The 17,178-nt window shown below is 42.7% G+C and overlaps 1 protein-coding gene across 1 annotated transcript; it reads left to right on the top strand.

Moving 5' to 3' along the window:
• Nucleotides 1-11,039: 11,039 nt before the first annotated feature.
• Nucleotides 11,040-14,845, top strand: LOC148034526 (cytochrome P450 71AU50-like). The gene is made up of 3 exons (XM_087679465.1): nt 11,040-11,912; nt 13,036-13,260; nt 14,103-14,845. Exons 1-3 carry the CDS (start codon nt 11,079-11,081, stop codon nt 14,733-14,735), a joined length of 1,692 nt encoding a protein of 563 aa, XP_087535591.1. The 5' UTR covers nt 11,040-11,078; the 3' UTR covers nt 14,736-14,845.
• The last annotated feature ends 2,333 nt before the right edge of the window (nt 14,846-17,178 follow it).

Below are 17,178 nucleotides of genomic sequence, written 5' to 3'. Positions count from 1 at the left end.
GTCTTGGACTTGCACTCACCTAGGACACATTTCTTCACGATGCCCCGAGAGAAAGCATGCAAATAGAAATAAGCCTGACCTGAGATGCACTGAGTGTGGAATCACTCACCTCTTTGTTGATTTCCCTAGGAAGAGGCCATCCTCTAGTTTAGGAAAGGAGCCATCGGTTTCATTAGGGTTGATGTCGAGACACTTGATGGGGAGGCCATGCCTATCCTGTTGCATGTCATGACCTGCATGTAGATGAAGCAGGTCGGCATATCATTGCTAGGGCCTAGCAACCTTGACACAACCTCATTTGGAAAGAAGATCTGGAGACGAAGGAAGAAAAGACCAAACGCCAAGGTCACCTTCAAAACCGAAAGTGCCACAACATTGCCAGTTGGAAGGAAAGTCATTGATGTAGAGGAAGAAACGTGGGCCCCACAAACGAATGAAGAGAAAAGTACTAAGGTCGGGGAGTCCCCTAGCCCAAAGCGCCACCTCGAAGCCATCAAGAAGGTGAAAGAGTGGGTGAAGGAGGCCCAAAAGCACCTAAAGGACACTGAGCCCATACTAGAAGACAAGATCGATGATGTCTCAAGCATAAGCGCTCCAATCTCTCTCCCATGACCAAGATTGAGGGAGGTGATGGCACCACAAGCTGGGCCGCCGCCCTAGACAAAGTCTAAATTCTCCGAGGCAATAAACTATTCAAGGCCATTGGCTAAGAACCGCAGACTTAGGGGAGAGGCAAGTGACTAGCAACCTCCTCAATACACTGGTGACCATTCCTATAACTCTAAGCTTAGGCTACCTACTTAGGTAGAATCCAACGCTATGGATAGAGTTGAAACAGTGGGTTGAAGAACCAATTGAGCCAATTATCATAGACTTGCCTAAGCATGATGTAGAAACTCAAATACCAAGTCTGACGCTGCACTCCATACCTAGATCCATGCATGTTAATGCCTTTTGGGAAGGCATGGAAATGCATGCAGGCCTGCCAGACTTAGCATTAGGGGACGTTACTTGAAAGGGGATTGTGGACATGGGGGTAGGAGTGAGTGTGCTAAGCCATGCGCTACTCCAAACTTGTGGTAACCCACAGGTTGAGACTACTAGGTTCAACTTCACACTGGGTAATGGAATGAAGGTGAAACCGTTTGGAGTGTTGAAGAATTGGCTAGTGAAGATCACGAGAATCCAATTCTCTGTTGACTTCATAGTCATGAAGGGAGTGGATTATGACATCCTGTTAGGTTAACCTTGGATACGCAATGCGAGAGACGTAGAGGATTGGGGCAATGATCTTATCTTCCTAGGTAGTTGAATGGAGGCCGTAAGGGTGGAGATGGACACATGGAAGACTATGCCTGTCGATCTCTGGATGCCATCTCCACCATGCTGAAGGTCAATGAATAGACTAGGGGATCCTATGGGGCCCTTACCAAGTATATCCCGTGACCTAAAGACGAGCGAGACTGGATGCATGTTCTTGCTACCATTGACCTACCGTTCTTAGACACTAAGGAGTACGCGAACAAGCCATCGAGGCAACCAGAAAATCCAAGGACACACCCTTATTGCCAGTCTACATGATGACTGGAAGCCTACATGGAAGAACCAACCCTCTTGCATTCCAAGTCCCGAATAGTAGATGAGAGCTCCTGGAGATCCTGGGGTACTTGACTGACAAGTTGGCTGGCAATCCATCAACAAATCTTAAGCCACTCCAAGATCTCTTAGATGAGCCTGAATGGTGATGGTCCAAAGTGCATGATTTAAACTTGAGATACAATTAGGCCTTAATCCTCGACTAGCAAGAAGAGATATGTTAGAACATGGAGAATGATGAGTGTCCAAACAAAGATGACAAATATGAAGACTGTTGTTCCTTCAATGACGAGAGTGAAAGGGAAATCAACACCCTAGAATACGACACTCGGGGACATATGATTGAACATATACGAGTAGACCCTAGACCATGCAAGTAGAGTGCCCTTAGAGTAGTGAAAGGAGTCCAACACAAGGACTACGATTGAACTTGGTTGGAGCACACAGGTGCAATCAACCATGAGCAGGCAAGCCTGGCCCCGCCAAGTGATGCACCACTGCTACGAACAGACTCACCTTCTGAGCTACGACCACCAAGAGAGAGCCTCTATTCTAGCAAAGATGAAGAGTTGGATTCTGAATCAGAAGTCAACTCAGATAGTGATCTTGAAATACCTTGATCCCCCAAGACTAGATGCACCAAGGGGGACCTACCCGTCCACCTAAGGCATCGACAGTTAAGGGAGGAATGATGAAAGCTACCTAAAGAAACGTAGATAGAATAACAACAAAAATTGCAAGACCTGCCAAAATGATTCATGAAGTTCAAAAAGGGAGATATGGTGGTGATCTTGCTAGAAGCCAAATGGTGGTGATCTTGCTAGGGGAAAGCAAGTGAACCAATCAAGTGACTCACCAAAGTTAAGGAGGTCAATTTAGCTAGGGAAGAGGAGACCCCATGACCGGGGGTCTTTATAGACAATGACTTGACTAAGAAAGAGGAAATAGTTCTCATTGCTCTCTTGCGAGAGTATATAGACATCTTTGCTTGGGCCCTAGAAGAGCTCAAAGGGGTAGAAGATCCGAGTGTGGTGATTCACAACATATTTATGACACGATGCAACATCAGTCAAGCAAAGACCATATCCCATGAATACAAAGCACACCCATACTATCAAGGAAGAAATCGAAAAGCTAATGAGAGTAGGACTTATCTACAAAATTGAACACATGGATCGGGTTTTCCCCATAGTCATCATATTAAAGAAGAATGGAACGATTAGAGAGTGTGTTAATTACAAGAAGGTAAACATAGCTACAAAGAGAGATAACTACCCCTTGCCATACACTAAGCACATGCTCGAGAGAGTGGCTAGCAAAGAGGCCTACAGTTTCCTAAACGACTTCTCTCGATACAATCAAGTACAAGTACATCCTAATGATAGGCATAAAATTGCATTCTCTATGGAATGGGGCATCTTTGCCTACATAGACATGCCTTTTGGGTTGACTAATGTGCCAACCACCTTCCAATGTGACTGATGTGTACAATATTCAAAGACATGTTGAGGAAGGAGTTAGAGGTCTTCGTAGATGACTTGTGTGTTCACTCATAGTTGGCGAGAATACTTAGCAAGTGGTCTTTGAATGATGAGAGGTCTTCGTAGATGACTTGTGTGTTCACTCATAGTTGGCGAGAATACTTAGCAAGTGGTCTTTGAATGATGTCGACTATACCGTCTCTCCTTGACCCCCTTGAAGTGCCATTTTTGGGTGAAGCATGGATGTATCCTAGGACACATGGTGTCAAAGAATGGCATTGCCACAAATTTCTTGAAGATCAAGATCATTGTCGATCTTCCACCCCCAACTGATTTCAAGGGTGTTCATTTCTTCTTAGAATGACACATAGGGTATTATCGATGGTTTGTGTTGAATTATGCATTGATTACTAGACCTCTATACAAGCTATTGATCATATTCCAATGGATCAAGCGTGTATGAGAAACTTAAAAAGGCACTGGACAAACACCAATTTTATGACATCCAGATTGGACACTCACCTTTCATGTGCACATCGATGCTTCAAAATTTTCCTTAGGAGGTATGTTGTCCCAACCCAGTGAACACAACTCGGATTACTTGGTGAGCTTTGGTAGCAAACAACTCATTGAGACCGAAATAAATTACACAACAATGGAGAGAGAGGGCTTGGCCATGGTGTATTTGTTGTAAAGAAATTTTGACATTATCTTTTGGCTATGCCTTTTACTTTCTTTGTTGACCATCAAGCCTTGTTGTATATTGTTAATTGTTGTATAAACCATGCGCTACAAGATGCATCGCTAGATGGATTCTTCTACTTTTGGAGTTTTACTTCTCTGTGGTGGTGCGTAAAGGGAAGCAGCATTACATGGCTAACCATCTATCTTGTATCCCCATGGGAGAAGTGGCTGGACAAGGCATTGTGGATGAACTGCTAGATGCACATCTATTCTTCTTATCTAGTGAAAAAGATTTGTTTAAAATTGATGATGCCGTATTGGGAAGATGACATAGTTTAAGTGCTTGAGCATAGACTACCAGAATGACTAATAGAAAAGGCCCAACTTAGGCAGCTCATCCTAAAGATCCAACCCTAGCAGTTGATGGCAGGCCAACTTTACAGACTGTGGGTTACTGCGCAAGTGCATGTGTAAGCATGAGATTCATGACGTATTGATAGAGGCACACACTTCATCAACGAAGTGATAGCTCACCTCATGTCCTCCTTTCTAATCATTCATTGGAAATCGTTGCCTTAATACCCTCAAGAAAATGGTCAAGCCGAATCCACGAATAAAATCTTAATAAATGTCTTGACCAAAGTCATCTCTGCTTCATGTAGTGATTGGGATAACAAGCTGATGGTGGCCTTCTGGGCCTATCGCACAACTTACAAGACAGACTCCCTTTAGATTGACATATGGTACATAGGCGATCCTTCCCTTGGAATTATTTATACCAAGCCTTACGATAGCCCTTCAAGAGAGATGGGATGGGAAGGAAACATGGATGAAACACTTGATGGAACTCGAATGCTTATCGGAAACTAAGCTTCTAGCAACCCATGCTCTAATATGCGAAAAGGCAAGACGTAAATGCTAGTTTGACGATCATGTCAAGCAACGTAACTTTGAACAGGGTGACTTAGTACTATTGTACTCGGTATAAGGACATAAGAAAAAGCTAAAGTTTCGGGGGCTATGACTTTTTAAGGTTCGTACCATAAATCAAACTGGCAATGTAGAGCTTGAAACTCTGGAAGGTGAGGGCATAGGTTTCTTCAATGGCAGCCGCATAAAGAAGTACTTTCCCCTCTCACATCCCTTGCATGAGCCTCCAATGTTGGCACCCCCGTCCACATACGAGCAGCCACTATCACTGAGGTGGATGGTGAGGATGAGCAAGTAGTACCACTGCTTACCTAAGCATGACGATCATTGCTAAGCACACATGCACTATCAATGCATTGATTGATGAGCGAGCTGATTTTAATGTCTTAACCCATGACCATTGGATCCAAATTGGCAAACCATAGTTGCAGTCCACGAATGCTAAGCTCACCCCTTATGAAGGCCAACCCCACACACTTTTGCATGCGCTGAAAGCGGAGCTAAGGGTCAAGGAAGACGATGAAGAAGAGTGTTGAAAAAGACTAGAGGAAGAGAACCACGACCTAGTCACAATGTAAAGGGAATACAAACTCTTGGTTCTACAACAGGCGGAGCTCGAAGCATAGGTGAGAAAACTCCAAGAGAGCATGGAAGAGCTTGCCGCGCTGGAAGTAGAGAGAGCACATGAGCAAGAAGAATGGAAAAAAGAGAGAGGAGAAGTAGAGAGTGGAATGCAAAGACAAAGGAATGAACAAGCAACACTAGAAAAGGATATTGGATGCCTAACAGAAGAAAAAGAGGACCTTGTACAAAAATGGAAAAGGCAGGAGCCGCTGATAGTGGCCCTCTCACAACGGTAAGGTGAAGGCTTGTAATAGATGAATAAGAGGGTAGAAGAATGGGCTAGCTAGAACAAGAAAATGGTCAAAGCCTTGGCACGCCGTCTTGATCAGGTCGAAAAAGAAAAAATACTTGTTGAAAGCAGAGTGATAGCCGCCCAAGTGAGCTTCCAAACTGATCAACGTGTCTTCTTGGATACCTTACTAGACGTCACCCAGGCAGAGGAGGGAGAGCCCATAGAAATAATAAAAAAGAAATTGGGAATGACTCATAGAGCACTGAAAGCGGGATTGCAGATGTCACCACAACCTAGTGGAGTTGGCCCAAGCCTGGAAGAGCAACACCATTATCTCCTATTGGCAGGCCTAACTTTGCAAGAAGTGGATGCACTCAAGTTCATCGAAGAAGAGAAGCAGGAGCCAAGCCAAGAGAGGGAGGTGGATGTGAACTTTGGAATGGGATCACATAAGGAAGAGATTGTTCCACAGTCTCCTTCCCCACGGCCTGAGGAGTAGCAACACATAGACACCTCCACAGAAAGAAAGGCGGCACTGAGGGAAAGAAGGAAACAAATGGTGGAGGACACAAGGCGAAAATGGAATGCCAATGGAGTCAGGGTGCCCCAAGCACCTATCTCACCATGTGAGGATGATGCCCCATGGAGCTTTCACGCCGACCTTGTAATTTGGGAGAGGAAAGATATATCTAGGAGCCCCTTCGACTTTAACTTCCAGTTCCCCACCCACCTTGCATAGGGTTTTGCCCATCAAGGTGGTGGAGGAAGTGATTAACATCAGAAGCAGGCTCGGACAGAAATGGCTGAAGGAGAGAGAACATAATCCCACCTTATGGGCCACTAAAGATATTGAGTTTTGGTAGAATAAGGTTTTTGAAGTGCCAAGGTCGGTGGCCCGGCTACAAATGTCAACCTAAATGGAGAAAAAGGTTCCGTGACTCCAACTTGGACGCTTGGATGGCCTTTTGCAACACTCAACCCTTCAAGCAGAATGACCCAACCTTTATGCCTTACCCTTAAAGGGTGGGAGTGGATTTTCACTCTAGTGTCCATGGCCGCTATGACTTCCCTATAATCTATAATCCTCATTGTACTACATATGAAGAGGTCCTCATCTTCACATCAGAGAACTTGTATGATACTCTAATCCAATTCACTAACGAATTCTCTTCATGCCTTGACCTCACCTTTATTACTAGTAATTACCTTAGACTGCTTAGGATACTTCTTAGGTAAGACCTCACCCCGCAAGAGCACGGCCTTTCGGTCCATTTTGAGGCTAACACTATAGATAGTTATGCGATGATCCGACTAATGATGCAAGGTGCTCTATTACCTTCATTTTTCTTAGCCCTTCTAGAGGACATGAATGATAGTTGCTTCATCCATTGTAATCATCCATTCCTCTCCACCACCACCCTTGAGGTTTGCCTAAACCTCAAGAGCTATCTCCAAAGATGCTAGTATCTTAACAAATCTATTAAGCCCCCTTCTCCACCTCACTCCGATGATGAAGATTAACTTTTGTCACGACTATGTAACTTTTTTTTGAAAAAAAGGATATCACATGTAGACACCGCAAGATGCACATCGATCACGCTCATTATACCTAGGGGTCCTCAAGTGAGGTGCATCTGGTGGCCTCGGTCGGTGGTCAGCTCCATCCATAACCCCTTAGTGTCATTTTGATTCCCCACTTCATGATTAGGGCACATCAAGGGCAAGACACACCTATCGAGGTAACACTGGCCACCTGTCACCCTAAGCCCCTTGCACCGCACCTCCCTTATGCACAAACTGGGTCCTTAAGTGTGGGACACTACCACAGGCTTGCCCAAGGTGACCCATCTCCCAGCTCTGCAAGCACGGGCACCATGCACTCCACGGTAGGGCAAAAACACCCCCAGGTAGTGCACCTTTCTTTTTTTTCTAGGTACAAACAAAGGCCTTGACCACTGGCTCTAGAGATCCCATCATCCATGCAATGCACTCCCCATCTTATGAAACATGCCACCATGCAAGCACAACAAAGCAAGGGGTGGATGTGATAGCCCCAATCAAAAAGTGAATGAAGAAGCTCATTTGGAACAACGCAAGAGACAACAAGCGCAAAGGGCCAGTATAGGGATCCGTCCAACATAACATTCAATTTTAGTCCCATAAATCCCTCTAGTAGGTTCATAAATCCCTCCAGCACCAGGGCTCATTCCAAACTCAAGGACCTTTCAGTTCCATAAATCCCTCCAGTAGGTCCATAAATCCCTCCAACACCATGGCTCATTCCAAACTCAAGGACCTTTCAGTTCCATAAATCCCTCTAGGAGGTCCATAAATCCCTCTAGCACCAGGGCTCATTCCCAATGCAAGGGCCTTTCAATTCCATAAATCCCTCTAGCAGGTCCATAAATCCCTCCAACACTAGGTCTCATTCCAAACTCAAGGACCTTTCAGTTTCATAAATCCCTCCAACAGGTCCATAAATCCCTCCAGCACTAGGGCTCATTCCACACACAAGGGCCTTCCAATTCCACAAATCCCTCCAACACACTTTCCAACAGGGCTCGTATCCACACTCAAAAAGCAACCTGGCTACCCCAACAACACCGTCCGACGACTCACCACCCAACAGTGCCATGGTACTGGCACTCAACTAGGAGGGGGTAATGTTTACTGTAAAGTGAAGGAAGTGGAAAATGAGGCATCAAGAGGAAAAGCACAAGGCGGAAAAAGGAAAAGGTGCCCTGTAAGAGAGTGGGCCCGGAAGAAATCTAAAAGCATGGGAACAACCACCAGGAGTACAAGACGCAACCATGGAAGCCGCAAGAAGCCAAAAGCAAGAAGGTGCACCTTTAAATATAAAGGCGTAGCCAAAACCTTTATAAAAGAGTGCCAGGGCTCTCACCCGTGCAAATTGTAAAGGTAGAAGGGCAGTAGGAAGGAAGCTAGGAAGATATGAGAACAATGGAAAAAATGGCCTAAGCCATAGTCGACCATGTAGAAAGGGGATGACTGCCCAAGGGAAAGAAGGTTTTGTATATAAACTTCAAAAAGTGAATGAGAACTCATTCTTTGGTGTGTGGTAAAGTGGACTCTTCTTCTTCTCTTCTTCTCTTGCTTGCTTGCTTGTGAGTGCTTGAGGGAGGGAGTGAGAGTGAGTGAGGGAGAGAGTGAGTGAGGATGAGAGATCTTGGAGGTGAAGCACTCCATCATCTCTTCTTCTTCTCTTCTTCTCTTCTCTTCTATCGTCTCATGCATGGCTATGTGGAGGATGGAGCTTTAAGGAAGAGGCTTGAGGATGCTTGAGTGTGCATCACGAATCATGGAGCTATTGGAGTGCTTGAGAGAGGAAGTAACTCAATCGGGCATTAAGGTAAGCTCACTACACTCATAGAGAGGGATAACACGTCGACTATGTGAGAGGTAGCAATTAGTGCTTGCTTGAAATGCTTGATCAATAAGCAGTCCGTGAGTCTTGGCGATTGAGGTTGAGGTCACCTCTACACTTAGGGACAAACATTGATGTTCTTGGGTTTGTATCTCAAGACGTCATTGTTCTCTCATTGCCAATAGTATATTACTTTCAGTTGAGCAAGATGTACTGGTTCCATAAAGGTTTTGTTAGAACAAAGGAGTGTGAACTATCATTCCACTAAAAACATTATGTACCTCAAGGTGTTGCAAAAAGCTAGACGATTTTGTGTTTTACCATGATATTTCAAATCAAATAGTTTTCATTATGCATAATGTGAAAAGGCTTATCACTGTAAAAGTGCATTAAGAGATGTTTTAGAGGGTATCTTATATAATTAATTGTATTTTTGTTTACATGTCCATCTTATGTACCACAAGCTTGCATATATTGTGTCACCTTTTTGTTAATTACATACACATAACTCCTCCATAACATTGTTGGAGAGTTGCCTTGTGAGTTGAAAGGTGTAGTGGAGGGGGTGTATGAAATAAGGTGATTAGTGGATAGCATGCTGAATAGGGAGAGACATGTTTCGAGGGGATCAGAGAGTGAGACAAACACTTTGGCCAACGAGGAGAATGTTGAGCAAGTTATGATTTTGAAAAAGGAAGTTGCATCTTTAAAAATGTCTATTGCTGTTGACACTAATGACTCAGCGACTCATATCAAATTGAGCCATGAATTTAGCTCTTAAATATTTGCGAATATCTCTATGTTGTTTTCACATTTTATTGCCCTTTTGAATTTCATTGTTATAATCATTGCATTGCTATTGCAAATGTGGATTGACATTCAATTATAGAAGGAGAGAATGAAAATGACTACAATCTTTCAAGGAAGAATTGTAGAATGTGGATTTCATTTTTTATGGAACAAGTATGCCATTTTTTCAAACAGAATCTATTAGCATCTCCATTCCACTTGCACCATTACATATGCTTCTTATGATAATATGCATTTGTAATTTTTCAAATATTGTACAAATCACATCATCAATACAATATTTTCCATTCATAAAGGTATCCTTGAAAGTTTATAAGTAACATTATCTATATACATATGTTTTATTATTGATTTCACCAAATAGAGTAATTATATAACGTTAAGTTGGATCACATGTTCTTCTAAAAATTTGTTTTCAACATTGATGTATTGTGCATTGAGAATTTTCATACTCCATTGCTTATGATGGATTGAATGTTTTCGTATGTGTTTGTAAGTAGAATTTGCTTTGCAAAATTTGACCTCTCTTGCTTATTTTTTCACTCCTTGATATGCTCAAGTTCTCATCTTTTTTCAATGACTTCTTCAGATGTCTACCCCCGTCTACTCATATTACCCTGCAATATCAAAAACCCAAATGTGTCTCTAGGAACAATACACATTTCTGTTGTCGGATCCTATTATGTGTGCATGAGCCTTGCTCGTGTTATTGAGTGCCTACCAACTCGCCCATGCTTGGGTTGTTTAAATCAAGCATTTGTAGAGATTCAGTATGGAACTTATGTCTAGTACTTTTATGTTTTTGCTCCATTGGAAGTATTATTCAATGCATTGAGCATGCAAACTACTAATTGAAAGAAGTCTTCAAGTTGGGTTTGCACGATGAGTACTTGGCCTTACTTTTCTTTGAAAATATTAAAGTTTGAGATTCATTTCTTTATGCATGCAATGTGCCTTTAAAAAATAATCATGTTGAGGAGAAAATGTGAAGCGAAGCTACAACGAACTTTGCAATGATGCACACATCACGAAGTGTAGCAGTGGGCCTGGTCGGCAACATTGGACATGCTAGCTAGTTTTTAATTGCTTCAAGTGCCCAAAAGACAGACAACCAAGGAGACCCACTAGTTTTATTATTACTTCAAGTCACAAGTGCTCAAATTCAGCATTGCTCTTAGAAAGATTTGACTTTCTTGCTTGTTAAATATCCCTAGTTCTGGACCACTCCTTCCAATGACATATCGCTTAGGGTGGGAGTCTCCGACTCCGAGCGGTACTTTGAGATTGGATACGATGTTGTAAATAAAACGATGGCCTTTAGTTTTACCTGTTAAAGATGGAATCTGTATTTTCTTGTCGCTTGTGCCTGCGAATAGAAAGGCATCAATGGACAGTTCCAAGGTCTCCTACTACTAGAGGAGGAAGCATCGAATGCATCCACAAACGCTCAGCTATGGAGTTTGGGGTAGGCAAATACACTGAAGCAATTGCTGCACCATCGGTAGTGGCTGCAGCTCTACTGATCACGTTACCCATCGTATCAATCATTATCTATCACTTGGCCGCCAGACGGCGAGGTGAACCCGATTACCTTTTCCCTCCCGGGCCTGTGCCCCTGCCCGTACTGGGCAACCTTCTGCATCTGACAGGGAGCGAGCTCCCCCACAGAGCCCTGGCCAAGTTGGCGCAGAAGTACGGGCCGGTCTTCCACCTGCGGCTGGGGTCGCGGCACGCGGTGGTGGTGTCGTCGGCGGCGCTGGCGCGCCAGTTCCTGCAGGGCGACGCCGACCGCTGCTTCGCCAGCCGGCCGAGGACGGAGGTGGCGGTGCGCGTAGGCTGGGGCCAGGAGAAGTCCATCGCGCTGGGACCATACGGCCCGCAGTGGCGAGCGCTGCGGCGGATGTGCACCGTGAAACTTCTCACGACCCGGAGGGTGCAGTCCTTCGAGCCCATACGCCGGGAGGAGGTGAGGCTGTGTGTGAGGCAGATCGCGCAGCAGTGCGGCGCCCCTGACTCTTCTAGGGTTGTCGACCTCACGGCCGCCATAGCCGGACTGATGGAGAGCATCATCTGCCGCGTCCTGACCAGCAAGAGGATGCCGGACGTGGTCGGCCCCCACGGCTCGTCCACTCTCAGGGAACTGGTCCGCAGGTTGACCACCTTAAGTCAGGTGCCCTCCCCATACATCTACACTAGTAGTATGTATTCTTGCAATTTGCAATTTCAAGGTCTCATCTTTGTTCTTGGAAGTTACAATGGATCAACGGCCCTCCGGGCCTAAGAGCACCCAAACAAGTAGGAATAATGAGTGTGCATTAATAAAAACAGGTCCGTTTATTTTTCCTAGTTGGATTTTGGAACAAACAGGGCTTGAGTGCTCTCATAACCTATAGCACTAGTAGCACCAGCAACTTCACACGAGATGGTAGGGGCTTGCAAGGATTTTAGAAACCTTAATACAATTTGATAGTGGATGGATGGGGTGGCTTTCCTCTCCCTATCATTGGGCACAACATGGCCCTAAGGACAAGTCTCAATCTTCAAAGGATTCATCTCACACAATGATTGCCACATAAATGCTCTATTTGTGTGGGGCTTTTAATGACATTCGGTTGATCTTATGCAATGGCCTTGACTAGGTTAGATTTACTATATGGACTATTGTGTACCATGCCAAACAAGTAACAATTCTTGTAATCTAGGTCCCTTGTCTTAGCATTTGTAGATTTCTTTATCATAGCAAGTGTTAATCTAGATGGTTGAGATTTATCTCAAGCTTTTGCATCCAATTCACCTTAAGGTAAGATACCATGTAGTGCCCAATTGAGGGTTTGAACCATGCTCTATCTTCCAAGTAGACTGTCTCTCATTGAAAAAGTCAATAGGTTGATACTCCCTTTTCATTAATCAAAGCAAAGGAAGTACTAGAATAGTTGCAATAATACATTTGATTAATCAAATTTGATTATTTTGAAGTGATTGCATTTAATTGGATAAAACAAAATTTGATAGGCATTTCATTCTCTAGATCAAAAATCAAAAACTTATGGTTCAATTGCATAGTGTTAGATGAAAACTTTAATTTTCAATTTTCAAATGAATATTTTATTTGTTCCAAGAAAGCTTGGTAACTCAATTCTCTTCTTATTATACAAGTTTTTGGTACACATTGTGGGTGATCTAATTCTAAACTTGTTCCATGCATGAAAAATATCAATGTCCATCCGTTCATAATGTTGATCTTCAACAAAGCAAAGCTAACATTTTCTTTTTCTTCCCCCCACATTGCTAAGGCACCAGTGGTAGGAGACTTTATCCCTTGGTTGGGTGTCCTTGACAAGAAATTGAAGTGCTCCATGGATGAATTGCATCACCATTTTGATATGCTATTGGACAACTTGCTCCAAGAACGTGCACTCAATCACATAGCGGACGTTGATGATGATTTGCCTGGAGATTTTCTTGATGTGCTTCTATCTAATTCTATGGGAAAGGATGACATCAAGGCTATTTTAGTGGTAAGTTTATGAAACTTTTGGAAGGAATGCATGTTCTTGTATGTTCAGCATTAATGTTTTGGTGGTGAAAGATAACCATCCCAACCTATAAAAAGGTAGCAAAAAACAAAAAAATGAAAATGTAATGCCTTCTAAGTTTTTTAAACCAGCTACCTAGTTGTATTGATTTTAAGGAATATTCAATTTTGAAAGAAAAAATATAATCCATAAAGTCAAAAACCTAAACAAAAGAAGAGAGAGATGAAAGGGAAATGTGAGGGGGGAGTTTGCCCTTTTTTATGTCCTTTTTAGCATTATTGTTTCATCATTTTATAGTTAATTATACTCCATGATTCTTAACATGAAAATGTACATTATATTAGCCCCTTAGATGATGCATCCCACATGCTAAAAGGTGGCATATTGTAGCACATGGGTTAGAAAATAGGTGCTACATTCAAGTAATACATGAATTTGTATCATGTTTATGATCCTTAACATGAAAAGGTACATTGTATTAGCCCTTAGATGGTGCATTCCACATGCTAAAAGCAGATGAGATGACATATTCTAGCACATGAGGTAGACCCAAATAAGTGCTACATTCAGGTAATATATAAGTTTGTATCATGTTTAGGCAACTTCAAATGGAATATGACCAACAAATCCATGCTTAGTCTACATGGGTGTTAAACCTTGTTGAAATTGAGCAACTTGAAGCATTTGTGGCAATGCAATCTTAGTGTCAAATTTAAAATTTTTACAAGTAGAAGCTTATATTTTACAATCAAAGCATGTTAATTCATGAGCAAAGAACTTCCAACTTACCTCTAATATTGTCACTTTAACTCTCATGTATGCAGGAGATGATGGCAGGGGGGATAGATACAACAACTGTCACAATTGATTGGGCATTGGCTGAGACCCTATCCAATCCCAAAGTACTAGAAAAGATTCAAAATGAGTTAGATAATGTTGTTGGAAGACAAAGGATGGTGGAAGAATCAGATTTACCAAGCCTTGTATATATTAAAGCCATGATAAAGGAGATCTTTCGGTTACATGCTCCATTACCTCTCTTAGTGCCTCACATGTCCATGGAGGCTAGTGAAATAGATGGATACACATTGCCTAAAGATACCATATTGTTTGTGAATATGTGGGCCATAGGACGTGATTCAAAAGTTTGGGATGATCCACATGAATTCAAGCCTGAGAGATTCTTGGGAAATCAAAATTTAATTGATATAAGAGGAAAGCATTTTGAGCTTTTGCCCTTTGGGACTGGTCGACGAAGTTGCCCTGGAATGCCCTTGGCTATGCCCACACTTGAGATAGCCTTGTCCAACCTTCTCCATTGCTTCCACTGGAGACTATCAAAAGAATCTTCAAGTATAGACTTGTCAGAGAAGTTTGGTATTGTCACTTCTCGTGCATCCCCACTTCTTGTGATCCCTAGCCCACGTCTTGACCTTGCTTTATTTTCTATTGTTTAGGTCATGTTGTGTATTTTTCTTAATCAAAATATTGAGATAAGATCTACATGCTACTATCACTTGTATCCTATTGTATTGTATTCATTAGTCATATGCACACATGCACTTGCGTTTCATCTTTCCCTAGATATCTCAAATAATATTTGAATTCATATCTAATAATATTGTATGCCACTAGTGTTGAAATGTAAATATAAGGAAAGAAAGTGCTCAAGAGTATCACAAGTTATTGCATTTCCTTATTAACGAAATATGTAAAAGCATCTCCCCTGTGGAGGTCTCTCTAGTTGGGACCAAACCATGCTTTTTCTTAGTTTGATTGGTGGATGCCTATCAAATCTAGAGAGGATATTCATCTAATGGTAAGGCTCACCACATCCCATGCACTAAGCTTATTAGTACTTCAAGTCATATGAAGCTTTGCTTGCTTGTCTAGTTGTCTTGCTCCTATACATTAGAGAAGTCCTATCTCCCTAGCAAGAGAATTCCTTCATGAAAAATATCTGTATGAAGAGCAAATAGTGCCACACAAAGCAAGCATTAGTATGGAGAGCAAAGAAGTGACAAATCTCACAATGGAGCAGCATGAGTCCAAGACATCTAGCCCCATAAACAAATAAATTAACCTTGTCAACCTGTCAATTTTTTTAAATGGATGAAATTAGTCGTTGCTATAATTCTCTAGTTGATGATAGGGGGAAAACATGGTTTGAGTCATAAAAGTGGTAGATGAAGGACTTTTGGAGGTGTCATATGTGACAAAATACTTCTTCTAGCAGTAAAACAACATTATCCTAGTACAAGTGTAGGTTGCAGTAGAAAGGTTTGTACTAACGTTCACTATTGTCATATCATTTGTTGTTTAGGATTCACTATGTGGAATGGCCCTTCATGACCAAAAGAACACAAAACAAAAGAATACAACAATTTACTTGGAATAACCTTGCTATAGTAAATGACTTCTTGAGTTGATTTATAGCCATAATTAACATTTAATTTTCAAGTCAGATATGTGAACATACATCATACATTATAATCATTATACCATTCTCTTGAAAAATATCCATCAGATTATTCTTGAACACTACAAGGAATTGGACAATTAGCGACGCCAATTAGCGACGGCGGATATCGGCATCGCTATTGACGTCGCTATTTGCGTCGACGCAAATAGCGACGCCGCAGGAAAGAAAACGCGGCCAAAACCCGAGCGCAGTTTTCATTTCTTTTGCTTCGACTTTTGAGAGCGAGAGCGAGGGAGAGAGAGAAGGCTTTGTGAGAGAAGAACAGGAAGAAGACTTGCTGCCGCCGCCGCCGCCACCGTTGCCACCGCCATTGTTCGCGAAGGAGAGGAGGAGCCCTCATCGCAAAGAGAAGTTGCCCCACACTCGCCATATCTCATTGGTGAGTCTCCCTCTCTCTTTCTTTTGCTTGTTCAAGGTTTAAATCGTTCTCTTTTGCTTGTTTAGGAGAGGAAATGAAAGAGAAGGAGAGGGAGAGGGAGAGAGAGGGAGAGAAAGAGAGGGAGAGGGAGAGGGAGAGGGAGAGGGAGAGGGAGAGAAAGAGAAAGAGAGGGAGAGTGCATTCTCTCTCTCCCTCTCCCTTTTGCTCTTTTAATGTTTAAATCACTTTCTTTTTTGCTTGTTTAGGAGAGGAAACGAGAGAGTAAGAGAGAAAGACAGGGAGAGGGAGAGGGAGAGGGAGAGAAAGAGAAAGAGAAAGAGAAAGAGAAAGAGAGGGAGAGGGAGAGGGAGGGGGAGGAAATGAGAGAGGGAGAGAAAGAGAAAGAGAGGGAGAAGGAGGGAGAGTGCATTCTCTCTCTCCCTCTCCCTTTTGCTTGTTTAATATTTAAATCGCTTTATTTTTTGCTTGTTTAGGAGAGGAAATGAGAGAGAAAGAGAGCGAGAGGGAGAGGGAGGGGAAGGAAATGAGAGAGGGATAGAAAGAGAAAGAGAGGGAGAGTGCATTGTCTCTCTCCCTCTCCCTTTTGCTTGGAGGATGTTTAAATCACTTTATTTTTTGCTTGTTTAGGAAATGAGAGAGAAAGAGAGATAGAGAGGGAGAGGGAGAAAAAGAGAAAGAGAGGGAGAGGGAGAGGGAGAGGGAGGGGAAGGAAATGAGAGAGGGAGAGAAAGAGAACGAGAGGGAGAGGGAGAGGGTGAGAGAGAGAGAGTGCATTCTCTCTCTCACGACGGGTTTGGTTGTTTGTTGTTTGAATCAATTTCTTTTTTGCTTGTTTAGGAGAGGAAATGAGAGAGAAAGAGAGAAAGAGAGGGAGAGGGAGAGAGAGGGAGAGAAAGAGAGGGAGAGGGAGGAGAAGGAAATTTAATATAATAGACTTATTGATAATGGTATGCAGTGTGCTTTGCCATGGGCCACGTACATTGGTGACTCTTTAAGATGGCTTAAAAATGGTCAATTCCTTCATAATGTCCAAGTAGGG

The sequence above is a fragment of the Lygodium microphyllum genome, chromosome 6 (assembly GCF_053477565.2).
Source record: "Lygodium microphyllum isolate KBCC chromosome 6, Lygodium_microphyllum_v1.1.10, whole genome shotgun sequence".
NCBI lineage: Eukaryota > Viridiplantae > Streptophyta > Polypodiopsida > Schizaeales > Lygodiaceae > Lygodium > Lygodium microphyllum.
This window is presented reverse-complemented; position numbering and strand designations above follow the sequence as displayed.